General features: G+C 37.5%; 1 protein-coding gene across 1 annotated transcript; it reads left to right on the plus strand.

Annotated features, from left to right (window-relative positions):
* Positions 1–245: 245 nt before the first annotated feature.
* LOC103517825 (synaptotagmin 1) lies at positions 246–16,308 on the plus strand (the record flags this gene model as incomplete). Its single annotated transcript, XM_026829794.1, has 5 exons — positions 246–387; positions 908–1,081; positions 4,804–4,946; positions 5,882–6,019; positions 16,206–16,308. Coding segments are annotated over exons 1-5 (697 nt in total), but the record flags the coding sequence as incomplete, so codon positions are not given.
* Between the last annotated feature and the right edge of the window lie 566 nt (positions 16,309–16,874).

Raw genomic sequence — 16,874 nt, forward strand, 5'->3', positions numbered from 1 at the left:
TTGTAGTTGTGACATCTCCACCAATAGGGGATATAATGTGTTGTAGTTGTGACATCTCCACCAATAGGGGATATAATGTGTTGTAGTTGTGACATCTCCACCAAAAAGTATGCACATAATTATTTCAATGCAATAGGTACATATTCCATACACAGAAAGCTTGTAACTCTGACCTCCCTCTGATCTTGTATCCATCCCATTATTCTCATTGCGTTTGTTCTGCCCTTTTCTGTGTTTCCAGATAAAACATGCCTCCATTCGACAAGCGAGAAGTAGTGCAGGAGGTGCTGAATGTCATCTCATTCAATGCATCCACCCTGCCGCCACTGGTGGCCGATTCCATCAAGAGGAAAACCCAGGCTACCACTACAACTACGCCCCTACCCGGTAAGAAAAGAACTACAGATTTGCTTATGGAAGTCCGGGATCAGTGGCCTGTTTCACAAACGATCCAGGACTTCAAACTCCAAATAAGTTAGCGATTTGTACATACATTGGAAAATTTTGGTTCAGCAAATATGAGTTAGACTGAATTCTTCTACCTTAGGGCTTATAGCTTTTTTCGAGTTACCTATTTTCTTTATCTCGACTTTCTTTTGCTAGAAATTAAACCAGCTCAACTATCTACACGAGACTTTTCTTACCACGAAAACATAACTTATTGTGATCCGCTTTGTCGCTGTCTAAGCTTACATCTTTATTATAATTAAATCTCAAACCAACCTTAGTGGTGCATTGGTTAGCGCGGTGGACTCTGGATCTGGAGGTTGGTGGTTCGAGTCCAAGTCAAGTCATAAAATTTGTGTGTTAAGCAGGCAACGACATTTGTGACAAGCATTTATGCTTAACACAATTTAAATTCCTTTTTAATTCAATGTCAATTTTCATCGTCCATTTTCTGTTCTAGAAGACGAGGAGGAAGATTTGGAAATGACGGAAGCATTTGAAGATGTGTCCGAGGAGCTCAGCAGTACAGTCGCGTCCATCAAAAAGGAAATCGCCAACGAGTCGATGAAAATCGCGGATAAAGTTGCCGAGGAGACTGGCATGCCCCCTTGGGTGGTCGTGTCCATATTTATAGGTAAGACATACGACATTAGGCGATAGATTTGTGTCCATATTTATATTTTTAGATAGGCAAGCCATAAAATTTAGTTGATAGATTTGTATTATTGTTTGTTGTGGGGGTGTGGATAAATTAACAAGTGCTGCACTCCAAGACACGCTAGAAAAACGGCGCTTCGAGCACAATGGTTTATCATTCTCATTCTGATAATTCTACCGAAAAACCGTTACAATTCACACCTCAACAGGTAGATAATTCTGTAGATCTGTATTGGATATTGAAATATTAAATAACATTGTCATTGATGTGAGATATTTTTATGATGAGACCGTCTGTAGTGCAGTTGGTTAATGACTTACAATTAGATAAGGGATGGATCTATGAGAGCAATCGAGGTATAGGTAATCATTTACTATAAATTTGGACTTCTTTCTAGTCCATACCTGGTACGAATCTAATTATTGTAAAACAGACAGATAAAATGTAGTTATTATGATTCATCATATTTTGCTCAACAGTACTCAAAACTCTGGTAGAGATACATACCTGTTTGCTACGGGAAATATTGTAAAATCGTTTTAAATAAACAAAAACAAAGCCTTTAAGCTCCATACTGGTTATCATTTCAAGTAGAAGAGATAAATAGTTATAATACTCGTATGTATTTATGCCTGTACTGAAAATAATTTGTAATTATTCACACGTGTGCCTGAAAGTACTTCAGAAAAAGATTGAAATAATTGTGCACAGTTTTGTTTGAAAGCTCTAAAGTACTCTGGAGGATTATGCCAATCTCTACCATTCAAAAATGTCAGCCTCATTCTGCCCATAACGTGAGTACAGTTTGCAATCCCTTGTTCCCCACCTTCTTGCTGTTTCAGGAATAGCTTTATTAATTGTTGGCATTTGTGGGTGCTGTGTATACCGGTGTTGTAAAAAACGTCGCGCCAAAGATGGCAAAAAGGGCAAGGGCGTCGTGGACCTCAAGTCTGTCCAGCTCTTGGGATCTGCTTATAAAGAAAAGGTAAATTAGTACAGTTAATTGGTTTGGTCACATTTTCTCCTAAACAGGGGCATATGATAATCAAAGTCGGTGGCGCCCCTTTGAAAATAAATTTATTAAAATTCTCCTAAAAGAAGAATAACTTTCTCATCCAGTGATTTTTTTCTTTGTTGGATCATTTACCTTAGGTAACCTTCAAGGGCATCGTGAACGCTTTCAAGGGCTTATGGTTGACCTTCAAAGGGCTAAAGGGGGTTTTCTTCTCCCTCAAATTGGACGTTTTGTCGAGGAATTGGTGATTCTCATGATTTTTTTTTATTATCTCAGAAAAAACTATAAAAATTAAAAAAAATATTGAGACTAAAACGAAGAAAATCTTCATATCAATGTGCTTCTTAAAATTTATGTTTACCTATCTTTTCGTTTCCTTCTTTAAATTTTAATTCTATTTGTGTAAATGACCTTGTTGTTATTTAAAGTTCATTATTCAAGTCAATCAGACGGGGTTGTTTATTTTTAGTTCTTATTTAAGCAGATAAGAGAGTTTTGCTAGGACCTGGCTTTTCTGGGGCAAATTTTTTTTTTTTGAAAATGGCCAAAAAAAGGGGGTTTCGGCAATCGGAAACAATTTTTTTTGTTAGTTTTGATATCAGCATGAAATTTAGAACATATTCAAAGAAGAAAAAAAATGGTACTTTTGGGAGACACTTTGCGAAAATTAAATGGTACTCTAAGGGGTTAATCTTCATATCAATGTGCTTCTTAAAATTTATGTTTTGGTACCTATCTTTTCGTTTCCTTCTTTAAATTTTAATTCTATTTGTGTAAATGACCTTGTTATTTAAAATTCATTATTCAAGTCAATCAGACGGGGTTGTTTATTTTTAGTTCTTATTTAAGCAGATAAGAGAGTTTTGCTAGGACCTGGCTTTTCTACTCCACAGTTACGAAAATACATGAAAATTTGGGACACAATGATTTACAATAAATCTGATATTCAAAGTCCTACAAAAGCACTATAATATGTAGAATAATTAAAATAAGAGTACCTAATAAGGGGAGAAAATGGAAAAAAAAATACGGTAGTCAGTGCCGGAGCCAGTATAAATGAGGGAACTAAAATCGGGAACTTTTGAGTCACATAAAACAAAGGATACTGTATTGAAGGTCTCGGCATGTCCAGTATTGTCCAGATTTCCGCCACTCTAAATTACACTTAACTTGGTATCACGCTATGTTAACCTTCAATTATACACCTAGTGGGAACATGAACTTTCAAATATTGCTTTTGATGCACGCGACATGAACGGCATCAAAATTTCAGGGGATTGTTTTTTTCCAACCACGAGCTGATTAGGTAGTTCCCATACTTAATAGGTACCCCTCCCTATAATATAATCTATTGATTTAAAATTTAACCTACAGATTTCGCCCTGAATTTCGAGTAGAATATCATTTGAGTAACCGAATTGACTGTTTACTCCATCATCGTTGTTTCATGTCCTATCCATGCTCCTCACTTCTGCTTCACCCTCTCCCCCCCCCCAACTTCTCCCATTTTATCAAATGCAAAAGGTCAAAGTTTCATGCTATCGTTTTATTACTTTTATTTCTAGCTGTTTTATTAGTGTTGTTGTAACTGCTAAGGTTTTTAGTCACGGGGGTTTTACCCTCCATTCGGTGACTGCCTGAGGGGGGCGGGAAAAAGTAGGAAAAAGCGATTGCCCCAGATGTTCACCCATCTGAATATCAACCACGCCCAACTTTCCTTAACTTGAGTGATTCTTTGGGATCTGGTGCATACCGCCAGATCCCTCATTTCCACGTATGCTAATTGAAACTTTCGAAACATGAATTATGTATTTAATTTAGGTACAATCCTTTCATTTCTTTGCCAGTCTTCTCCAGCCCGATTTTTTAAAGCAAAAACTCCCACTCAACAATGCGGTGCGACTTAGGTAAAGGAAGGAGTAAGAAAGGAAGAAACATATAAAAACTCCGGCTGTTTTTCCCTTATCCTACCCACGCATTAGGAAATGTTTCGCTTTAATGAATGAAGACTTCTCGAGCAAAATTAATTAGATAAGGGATGGATCTATGAGAGCAATCGAGGTATAGGTAATCATTTACTATAAATTTGGACTTCTTTCTAGTCCATACCTGGTACGAATCTAATTATTATTAAACAGACAGATAAAATGTAGTTATTATGATTCATCATATTTTGCTCAACAGTACTCAAAACTCTGGTAGAGATACATACCTGTTTGCTACGGGAAATATTGTAAAATCGTTTTAAATAAACAAAAACAAAGCCTTTAAGCTCCATACTGGTTATCATTTCAAGTAGAAGAGATAAATAGTTATAATACTCGTATGTATTTATGCCTGTACTGAAAATAATTTGTAATTATTCACACGTGTGCCTGAAAGTTAAACAAAAACAAAGCCTTTAAGCTCCATACTGGTTATCATTTCAAGTAGAACAGTAGAAGAGATAAATAGTTATAATACTCGTATGTATTTATGCCTGTACTGAAAATAATTTGTAATTATTCACACGTGTGCCTGAAAGTACTTCAGAAAAAGATTGAAATAATTGTGCACAGTCTAAAGCTCTAAAGTACTCTGGAGGATTATGCCAATCTCTACCATTCAAAAATGTCAGCCTCATTCTGCCCATAACGTGAGTAGAGTTTGCAATCCCTTGTTCCCCACCTTCTTGCTGTTTCAGGAATAGCTTTATTAATTGTTGGCATTTGCGGGTGCTGTGTATACCGGTGTTGTAAAAAACGTCGCGCCAAAGATGGCAAAAAGGGCAAGGGCGTCGTGGATCTCAAGTCTGTCCAGCTCTTGGGATCTGCTTATAAAGAAAAGGTAAATTAGTACAGAAAATTGGTTTGGTCACATTTTCTCCTAAACAGGGGCATATGACAATCAAAGTCGGTGGCGCCCCTTTTAAAATAAATTTATTAAAATTCTCCTAAACAAAAAATAACTTTCTCATCCAGTGATTTTTTTTCTTTGTTGGACCATTTATCTTAGGTAACCTTCAAGGGCATTGTGAACGCTTTCAAGGGCTTATGGTTGACCTTCAAAGGGCTAAAGGGGGTTTTCTTCTCCGCTTCTCCCTCAAATTGGACGTTTTGACGAGGAATTAAGGAATGCCGAAAAAGGGAATTTCGCGTCCTTTGAAATCTCGTTTTATTCTTCACACCAGATGCTAAGCCTCATAAAAGAAACGAATTTATCATTCGGGACCAACACCCATTTACCTTAGGTAACCTTCAAGGGCATTGTGAACGCTTTCAAGGGCTTATGGTTGACCTTCAAAGAGCTAAAGGGGGTTTTCTTCTCCCTCAAATTGGACGTTTTAACGAGGAATTAAGGAATGCCGTTTGTGCCGAAAAAGGGGATTTCGCGTCCTTTGAAATCTCGTTTTATTCTTCACACCAGATTCGAATGAACCGAAGCCTCATAAAAGAAACGAATTTATCATTCGGGACCAACACTGATTTTGTAGATTTGTACCAGATTTTCTGGGAGTTCGCCTAATAAGGGAATCCCATCTTGTTCCCAGGTTCAACCCGACATGGAAGAGCTCACAGAGAATGCAGAAGACATTGCAGAGGATGGCCCGTTTGTGCCGAAAAAGGGGATTTCGCGTCCTTTGAAATCTCGTTTTATTCTTCACACCAGATGCTAAGCCTCATAAAAGAAACGAATTTATCATTCGGGACCAACACTGATTTCGGGACCAACACAAATTTTCTAGGAGTTTGCCTAATAAGGGAATCTCATCTTGTTCCCAGGTTCAACCCGACATGGAAGAGCTCACAGAGAATGCAGAAGACATTGCAGAGGATGGCGAGAAGAAAGAAGAGATAAAGCTGGGAAAATTGCAGTATAAAGTAAGTGCCTTCATAAATAACTACTCTGAAAGTTCGACAGTATGACTTCCGGTCCGGAAAGCTCTCAGAGAAATTGCAATTTTTATCTAATGGATATTAGATTTTCAGCTGTTGTAGTTTTTCTGTAGATTAAGTAGAGATAATGTTCATTATTTCGAAGGCATCCGCTGTAAGCTCTTGGGGCTAATCGGGGTTATACTCGGATGTACGTATATGTACATAGTCGGGTTACCCGTACAGTGAGTAGGTATAAAGCTAAACTTATCAGATTACTCGTATGCAATTCCTTCGAATGAACACTAATGATGGTATTAATAGTGTTTCAGTAGATTCCTCAGAGACTGGGCTTCTAAAACAAGTATGAACCCAAGACTAACCCTAATTTAAATATAAAAATCTCCTTATCTTCTTTGCTTTTTAACTTCAAATGGATAAGGATTCAAATCTGTCTTATAATGTCACCCGTACTAGCAAGGCATCAAAAATAGCACAAAAGTTCGAAATAGAACTTCATAAGTTCAGACTGGGGCAATAAAAAATAAACTAGATTAAGTAGAGATAATGTTCATTATTTCGAAGGCATCCGCTGTAAGCTCTTGGGGCTAATCGGGGTTATACTCGGATGTACGTATATGTATGTAGTCGGGTTACCCGTACAGTGAGTAGGTATAAAGCTAAATTTATCAGATTACTCGTACGCAATTCCTTCGAATGAACACTAATGATGGTATTGATAGTGTTTCAGTAGATTCCTCAGAGACTGGGCTTCTAAAACAAGTATGAACCCAAGACTAACCCTAATTTAAATATGAAAATCTCCTTATCTTCTTTGCTTTTTAACTTCAAATGGATAAGAATCCAAATCTGTCTCATGTCACCCGTACTAGCAAGGCATAAAAAATAGCACAAAAGTTCGAAATAGAACTTCATAAGTTCAGACTGGGGCAATAAAAAATAAATTGGACTAAATTGAGTAGAAAATTAAAGGGAAGAAAGAACAAGACGAGGGAAACGGGAAGCCTTGGTGGACGGAGGGAACCAGAAAGTAGATGAAAGCGAACTGAAAATAACGAAATTAATTGCACAAGAACGCGCTCTGTGCTGAGGGAGAAGAGAGCTTATTTCCAAAGCTTTGTGAAATTTTCTCGAAGCGCAAAGTTCCCCGCAGAGGAAAGACGGCAGAAATTCAATTATTGAACCCATACTTGATAGCAAGGGGCTCTGGGACAGAGTGGGTGTATTGAAACTTGTATTGGTACCTAGGGCAGGGAGTATTGAAACTTGTATTGATACCTAGGGCAGAGAGGGCGACCTTGTATTGGCGCATTTTTATAAAGTTAAGCTACTACTAGAGCTAATACCAAACACACCCAACGTTGCTTAACTTCAGTAATCTGCCTTGACCATTTTCTTAGGAGGTAGGTACTAAATTTGTACCAGTTTCCTTGATCTCAAGAAAATCTACAAAGATTTTGTATGAACGCCTGACAACTATTTTACATATGCAATATGCTATAATCCTTTGAGAATATTGATCGTTCCAAAAAGAAACCTTTTTCTTAAGTCTACTAGTGGAAAACTCCATTATGTTTACTTTAAACTAGGTATGTACTTACTTGCATAATTGAAAATATACCTACCTGTGGTGTAGGTAAGTAGGTATGTAAAGAAAGGAGGACGGGACGACAAAAAAAGGGGGGAAAAATCAATCATCTTTACTCTTCTCAGGAAGCGTTTTCTTTCAAACTGTTGAGTCAGTAAAGTACAAGTAGAGAAGAAGAAGAAGAAAGTGGAGGAGGAGGAGGAGGAGAAAAGGAAGAGGAAGAAGAAGAAGAAGTCGAAGAAGACGTAGAAGAAGTCGAAGAAGAAGAAGACGTAGAAGAAGACGAAGAAGAATAAGTCGAAGAAGACGAAGAAGAAGAAGCAAGTGGAGGTGGAGAAGAAGAAAGCGGAGGAGGAGAAGGAGAAGACGACGAAGAATGAGGAGTAGGAGGAAAATAAAATGAAAAGTGTTGAAAGAACGACCGAGAAAAAAAGTAGAAGAAAGAAAAGCAGAAAAGTAAGGAACGTAAAAAAGGGTTTGAAGTAGGAGGGACGTCAGGGGCGAATCTTTTCTGTAACAAACTTTAATGATATTATACCTGTCCCTGTTTGGACAGTATGATGAAAATAAATAACAAACCCTCCCCACTATTGGTACCTAGGGCAGGGAGTATTGAAACTTGTATTGATACCTAGGGCAGAGAGGGCGACCTTGTATTGGCGCATTTTTATAAAGTCAAACAAAAAAGCTTCCGGTTGTAAGGTTTTAGATACCGCTGTTATACTTCTTACTTTTAGATGCCTTTGTTTCTTTTTTATACTCTACCGTTCTTTCTTACTTTGAAGTACAAATCCTTTTTGCCTGTTCCTGTTTTGATGTTTGTTATTTTCATTTTAATTTATGTTGGTGTTGTTGATAAATTGACTCGCATCAGTACCAATATATGGATGTGTTTTTCATGTCAAAATCACCGTGCATGACTTTTTGACTCATTTTCAAAGGGAGGGTGGGTAGACTGGATAGTGAGGTACAGCGGGCTTTAGTGCTCTTTATATTTGAGGGTAGGGGGATACATAGACTGGGTGTAGTGAGGTTTAGTGCTGTTTCTGTTCCATAAATAATTTTGATTGAAATTTTTCATCAGCTTTATTACTCGTAACTTCATTAAAATGTCATTTTCTACGAAGTTAATTGATTTTTCTGGTAACTATAAACAACGCAACGTTGGGCGTGGTATGCATCCGAAAGGGTAAACGTCTATTCTAGTCTGGTGGTGGAATGTGTTAAATTGAAACGAATACTGAGAATTTTATGTGGAAAAGAACTGTCACCGACTTTTGTTTTATTTTTTCTTATTTTAGGAATTATTTTTTCCTCTGCCTCTTTGTTGTTCGTGGCTAGCGTAATGTGGTCTTTGGTCTAATTAAAATTTCAAATCCTAGGTATTTACTATGTAAGTTTGTAAGTATTAAAGTATTAGGAACGTAGGTACCTACATATGTATGTGGTTCTTTGTAGGTACTTACCGAGCAAATTAACTTTTCTGGAAAGAGTCCAAAATTTTCCGAGAATGTGAACTTTTAATTAAAATGGGATTATAAATAAAACTGACCCTGTTTATAATATTGACAGCATTCTGTGGAACGAGGTATAGGGATGTAGGTGCATACTGCGTTGCAGTACCAATAAATCAAAGTCTGACCTAAATATTATAAAACGGTTGTGTAACTTTTCACAACCGCCACAGCTTCTTTCATCTTTCAGACCAAAAGTCTAAAGTGCGCTAAAAGGCGTTGTATAACATGGGAATGAAATCTGGAAGGGAACTTTTAAAATGCTTCTCAAACATGGTAGAAGCCCATATGTAGGATAATTGGGAGGGTAGGCATAGGTTGCATGGATACCTTAATTGCGAGCCTCATTATAATTTCATATGTATTAGATACCTTCATATTTAACTTAACATATAACTATTTTGTAAATAGCTAATATTTGCTGTACAGTAAATAGGGCAAGTTTTGCAACCTCCATGGCCGAGTGGGGAGTGGGTATATCACATTAGGCTTGCACTCCGGAGGTTCCGGGTTCTCTTTCCGGCGAGGTCGAAGTTTTCCCGGCTCTGTGCTTGGTGTTCGATTTGCACTAAGCCTTGTGCGAACAATTGAGTTCCCCACTTAGTCTTGTCCCTGTAAGTCAAGAAAGTCAAGGAAGACATTTGATTCCTAATCCCTTGTTTGTGTCATTCACCTCACAACAAATTGGAAAAGGTTTCGGCTGAAAAGTTTCTCTTTCCTTCTTTCTCTCTTTCTTCCTTCTTAATCTCTTGTTTTCTTTCTTAAACCAAACCTTCTAATTATCTCTATTTATCCTCGTCCTCTTTTCTTAATAGTAGTCACTTTTTATTCCTTTCTCTTCATTCGTTTTTCTTACCGTTAAAAATTATGTGCTGTAGTTGTGACATCTCCACTAACACAGAATATGATGATGTGTTATTAATGTTATTATTTATTATGTTGTAGTTGTGACATCTCCACTATTGTGGGATGTAATGTGTTGTAGTTGTGACATCTCCACCAAAAAGTATAGCAATGCGTAATAAAGACAGCAGTCTGCCCACGTATTTATAAACAGGGGAAAATTATAGCTTCCTTCCCTTACTTCCTGTTCTCCATTTCCCTAATCCCTTACTCTTTCTCTTCCCTTTTCTCTCTCTCCCTCTCTCTCTCTAGTTTTCTTTATTAAATAGAAATTTTTCCGTCGTTTACTTACCTACGACCTACTCATATTATGAAGTCGCATGCCAAAAACTTGTCAACCAATAGGAAACCTTGCACCTTTTAACTTTTCAAGGTCCTCGCTATCCTCCAAACAAAAGCTGAAAACAATTTATGTACACACTCGCACGCATATGTAGCTATCTAATGACTTATTTAGGTAGGTCTTATCTAGTAGGTATTAGGAAGGTTAAATCCGAGAGAGTAAAATGAGAAATGAGACAAAAAAGTCAACGGAGAGAGGAGAAAATAAAATAATCCTCTTGACCTGGGCTTGAAAAAAAGGAAATGAAATCCGAAATCCCGTCTGTTATTTAATGGAAATTCTACTCCGTGACCTTTTTAGAATATCTGGATTAAGCTCGTATTTCAGATTTGCGTTGTTAATCTTCTTTTTAAAGGCCCCAAAGCTACATGTTGACTTGTAAGCTTGATAGCTTGATTTTAGATTTGTATAAAGCGTCATTAGTCGCGTTCAGAACTTTGGTGTTTAATTATGTACAGTCGAACCTGTCTAAGTGGGAAACCTGGATAACTGGGGAAAAAAATCGTGGCCCCTTCATGGCAACCTCTCTAAGTAGGACACTTTTTAACTGGGAAACCTGGACAAGTGGGAAAAAATTGTCGGTCCCTTGGATTCCCACTTAGACAGGTTCAACTGTATTTCTAAAACATACAATCGCCGATTTTTTTGGGGTAGGGTAGATGTTCCGCAAAATGTGTGTTTCTCTCTCTCTCTCTCTCTCTCTCTCTCTCTCTCTTTTTTTTTGTCCATTACAACCCTTACATTGGGTCAACGGTGGCCATTATAGCATGAACTTGACAAAGGCTTCCCAGAATCTTTGAACAATTCCGGCTAGCCTAGACATAACGCCTACACATCCGCCAATGACGTAGGATCCTACAATATGACAGATAAGCCAGGATTGAAACATACTGAACTGATAAGAGTGGTGGAAAATATGATAATGATAAAAATGTCATGAATAAGTATTATGATAATGATGAAAATACCATGAATAAGTGTTTTCCTTTTTATCAATAGCAAAAAGAAGATTAAAATCCGGCTAGCCTAGACATAACGCGTACACATCCGCCAATGACGTAGGATCCTACAATATGACAGATAAGCCAGGATTGAAACATACGCGTTACTGAACTGATAAGAGTGGTGGAAAATATGATAATGATGAAAATGTCATGAATAAGTATTATGATAATGATGAAAATACCATGAATAAGTGTTTTCCTTTTTATCAATAGCAAAAAGAAGATTAAAATAATAGACAAGGGAAAACTGACGGCATTATCAGTCTATTTTTAGAACTTTATTTTTGAAGTATCTAGGTACATACTCTACATAGCTATAAATTTTACCCAAATAGGATCCACACTTGAAATAAATCGGTACTTACCTGCATTAGCTGCTTAGGTACCTACTTTAAAAAAAAAAAAAAAACATTGAAAATTTGCTGACTATATTCGGGTACTCCATTAATCTACTACCAGAGCTAATACCAAACACACCCAACGTTGCTTAACTTCAGTGATCTGCCTTGACCATTTTCTTAGGAGGTAGGTACAAAATTAACGTACCTATGTATCTAAATTTGTACCAGTTTCCTTGATCTCAAGAAAATCTGCAAAGATTTTGTATGAACGCCTGACAACTATTTTAGATATGCAATACGCTATAATCATTTGAGAATATTGATCCTTTCAAAAAGAAACCTTTTTCTTAAGTCTACTAGTGGAAAACTCCATTGTCTACATACTCTACATAGCTATTTTACCCCAATAGGATCCACACTTGAAATCTGTACTTACCTACATCAGCTGCTTACTTAAAAAAAAAAACAACATTGAAAATTTGCTGACTATATTCGGGTACTCCATTAAGCTACTACCAGAGCTACCTAATACCAAACACACCCAACGTTGCTTAACTTCAGTGATCTGCCTTGACCATTTTCTTAGGAGGTAGGTACGAAGTTAACGTACTTATGTATCTAAATTTGTACCAGTTTCCTTGATCTCAAGAAAATCGGCAAAGATTTTGTATGAACGCCTGACAACTATTTTAGATATGCAATGTGCTATAATCCTTTGAGAATATTGATCCTTTCAAAAAGAAACCTTTTTCTTGAGTCTACTAGTAGAAAACTCCATTATGTTTACTTTAAACTAGGTATGTACTTACTTACATAATTTAAAATTTACCTACATCACGTAGGTAAGTAGGTATGTAAATAAAGGAGGACGGGACGACAAAAAAAGGGGGAAAAAATCAATCATCTTTACTCTTCTCAGGAAGCGTTTTCTTTCAAACTGTTGAGTCAGTAAAGTACAAGTAGAGAACTTAAGTCTACTAGTGGAAAACTCCATTATGTTTACTTTAAACTAGGTATGTACTTACTTACATAATTGAAAATTTACCTACCTACCTGTGGTGTAGTAAGTAGGTATGTAAAGAAAGGAGGACGGGACGACAAAAAAGGGGGAAAAAATCAATCATCTTTACTCTTCTCAGGAAGCGTTTTCTTTCAAACTGTTGAGTCAGTAAAGTACAAGTAGAGAAGAAGAAAGTGGAGGAGGAGGAGGAGAAAAAGAAGAAGAAGAAGAAGAAGACGTCGAAGAAGTCGAAGAAGACGTAGAAGAAGTCGAAGAAGACGAAGAAGAAGTCGAAGAAGAATAAGTCGAAGAAGACGAAGAAGAAGTCGAAGAAGAAGCAAGTGGAGGTGGAGAAGAAGAAAGCGGAGGAGGAGAAGGAGAAGACGACGAAGAAAGAGGAGTAAGAGGAAAATAAAATGAAAGGTGTTGAAAGAACGACCGAGAAAAAAAGAAGAAGAAAGAAAAGCAGAAAAATAAGGAACGTAAAAAAGGAGTTTGAAGTAGGAGGAAGAATGTGAAGAAGAAGAAGAAGAAGAAGCAAGTGGAGGTGGAGAAGAAGAAAGCGGAGGAGGAGAAGGAGAAGACGACGAAGAAAGAGGAGTAGGAGGAAAATAAAATGGAAGGTGTTGAAAGAACGACCGAGAAAAAAAGAAGAAGAAAGAAAAGCAGAAAAATAAGGAACGTAAAAAAGGAGTTTGAAGTAGGAGGGACGTCAGAGGCGAATCTTTTCTGTAACAAACTTTAATGATGTTATACCTGTCCCTGTTTGGACAGTATGATGAAAATAAATAACAAACCCTCCCCAGAGAATTCCGGAGTCCAGAAATGAAATAGACTTTCAAAGCCTTCCCTCTGCACCTTCACCTCCTCTACATTATTTTATCCTGTGGAGCAGTAGAAGCTTAATTATGATTCTTGTTGGAAGTAAACAAACATTGACCAGTCTGGTGCAATAGCAAAGCATCGCAGAGAGAACTTTTATGTGTCAACGTATGTAGGTAGGTATGAGTGTGAATTCATACAAAAGTAGTCATGGAGTTCTGTGAAAAAAGGGCCATTTTCCATACTGTGTCTTTTAGTCCTTTTGAAAATTGGTATTTCGTAGACCTCTAAATTTACAAACCAACCTATGTGATTTTTCACTGCACTTGTAATCCATATTTTTAAGTCGGAAAATACCCACTTATGAAATACAATGCCGATGCCGCTCGGTTTTACAATCGGCTAATGGCGAGATTGAAATCAGTAATTCAGTACAAGAATTAACGGGACATGTCGGTCCATTTTGATTCTTGAATTCCGCCACTGTGAAGGGTAGTTACTTCATCCGAAGCTAGGTAGGTACTTATCCGAAGAACCTACCTACCTAGAGTACCTAGCTTCCTCCTTTACGATTCTCAAGTTGCACATCCTTCAACCCACGCGAACATTTTCCCCCCGTCAGCTTTTATCTGCGTTCGAAGAAAGTTAATACTTACCGTTAAAAATTATGTGCTGTAGTTGTGACATCTCCACTAACACAGAATATGATGATGTGTTATTATTTATTATGTTGTAGTTGTGACATCTCCACTATTGTGGGATGTAATGTGTTGTAGTTGTGACATCTCCACCAATAGGGGATATAATGTGTTGTAGTTGTGACATCTCCACCAATAGGGGATATAATGTGTTGTAGTTGTGACATCTCCACCAATAGGGGATATAATGTGTTGTAGTTGTGACATCTCCACCAATAGGGGTACGAACATTATCCCATCAGGATAAAATCCGCCCCGGACGGAAATCGAACCCGCGGCCTAGCGCTTACAAGGCAGACGCGCCACCAACCAAAAGCTAACTAGGCTGACCATATTGCCGTTGACTTCTAGCTTGTATACATAATTGAATGTTATGTCAGTTAGGATGTCAGGATTTTCCCCAGCCAAAGGATTTAACATATTTTCACAAAGCTACAAAGGTTGTGTACCGTACCTCAATACATAATCATTTATTTATGTAGGTATGTAAAAAATCAGACGAAACGACGACAAGCTTTTTGATTCTCATCAGAATATTTCCCATAGGAAATTTCTCAGAAGCCCCATTCAAACATTCAGCCATTGAAACAGCAAACATTATTAATATGTGGGCGGTTCCCCCAAGCATCACTGGAACAATATTTACAATACTGTAGGATGTACCGGAATACATTAGGTAGGTATAAAAAAGATAAAATTTCCGAGAAAATACGCCGACAAACTGGATTCTCTTTTAGCAAGCTGGCGAAATACTGCGAATGTTGTAGGTTGTGATGTAGGTAGGAAGGTACCTAAGTAGCTATTAGTTGATGGGAAAATAATATCTATTATATGGTAATTAGATAGGTACCTAGTACCTACGTACCTTACAGGTAAAAAGAGGTTTGGTACGAAACGTATGCTAATTGAAACTTTCGAAACATGAATTATGTATTTAATTTACAATCCTTTCATTTCTTTGCCAGTCTTCTCCAGATTTCCGATTTTTTAAAGCAAAAACTCCCACTCAACAGAATGCGCTGCGACGTAGGTAAAGGAGGGAGTAAGAAAGGAAGAAACATAATTATATAAAAACTCCGGCTGTTTTTCCCTTATCCTACCCACGCATTAGGAAATGTTTCGCTTTAATGAATGAAGACTTCTCGAGCAAAATGCTCGGAAAATTTTGACGACAGGTTGCGTGTTAATGTTGGAAAGTTTATGAAAAATTAAATTCTTAGAGTCCCCTTGATTTGACCCTCTCTGTACGTGACCACAATCAAAACGAAAAAAAGTAGGCACTTTTAGGTAGGTATTTAGGTAGGTGGGTATGTAGGTGGTTATTTTCTGTTTGCCCACATGCCCCTATCGCCTAATAGCCCCGGAGAAAGGAAGCACCTTATCCTACCCACGCATTAGGAAATCTTTCGCTTTAATGAATGAAGACTTCTCGAGCGAAATGCTCGGAAAATTTTGACGACAGGTTGCGTGTTAATGTCGGAAAGTTTATGAAAAGTTAAATTCTTAGAGTCCCCTTGATTTGACCCTCTCTGTACGTGACCACAATCAAAACATCAAAATTAAAAAAGTAGGCACTTTTAGGTTAGGTATTTAGGTAGGTGGGTATGTAGGTGGTTATTTTCTGTTTGCCCACATGCCCCTATCGCCTAATAGCCCCGGAGAAAGGAAGCAAAAAAAAGAAAAGAAAATACCACCTAAAGTTATTTCAAGGGAACTTATCAATGGCCCTTCGCCAGACACCATACATTTTACCCTCCAAATGATGTTTTCAATCAAATGGCTTCCTTATCATTCATTGATTGATTCTTTCAAAACATTTTTTTTTTTTTTCAACCAATAGGAATCCTAGCACCTTTTAACTTTTCAAGGTCCTCGCTATCCTCCAAACAAAAGCTGAAAACAATTTATGTACACACTCGCACGCATATGTAGCTATGTAGATTTGTAACAAATTTTCTAGGAGTTTGCCTAATAAGGGAATCCCATCTTGTTCCCAGGTTCAACCCGACATGGAAGAGCTCACAGAGAATGCAGAAGACATTGCAGAGGATGGCGAAAAGAAAATACCACCTAAAGTTATTTCAAGGGAACTTATCAATGGCCCTTCGCCAGACACCATACATTTTACCCTCCAAATGATGTTTTCAATCAATCATCCATTAGGTATTAGGAAGGTTGAATGCGAGAGAGTAAAATGAGAAATGAGACAAAAAAATCAACGGAGAGAGGAGAAAATAAATCCTCTTGACCTGGGCTTGAAAAAAAAAAAAAAAGGAAATGAAATCCGAAATCCCGTCTGTTATTTAATGGAAATTCTACTCCGTGACTTTTTTAGAATATCTGGATTAAGCTCGTATTTCAGATTTGCGTTGTGAATCTTCTTTTTAAAGGCCCCAAAGCTACATGTTGACTTGTAAGCTTGATAGCTTGATTTTAGCTTTGTATAAAGCGTCATTAGTCGCGTTCAGAACTTTGGTGTTTAATTATGTACATATTTCTAAAACGTAATCGCCGATTTTTTTGGAGTAGGGTAGATGTTTCGCAAAATGTGTGTTTCTCTCTCTCTCTCTCTCTCTCTCTCTCTCTCTCTCTGGCCGTGGTTATGAACAGGGCCATCGTAGGACATCGTCGGACTTTTTGCGTGTAAAGTTGGCGGGAAATTCGAA

Source organism: Diaphorina citri, unplaced genomic scaffold, assembly GCF_000475195.1.
Source record: "Diaphorina citri unplaced genomic scaffold, Diaci psyllid genome assembly version 1.1 scaffold1980, whole genome shotgun sequence".
Taxonomy (NCBI): Eukaryota; Metazoa; Arthropoda; class Insecta; order Hemiptera; family Psyllidae; genus Diaphorina; species Diaphorina citri.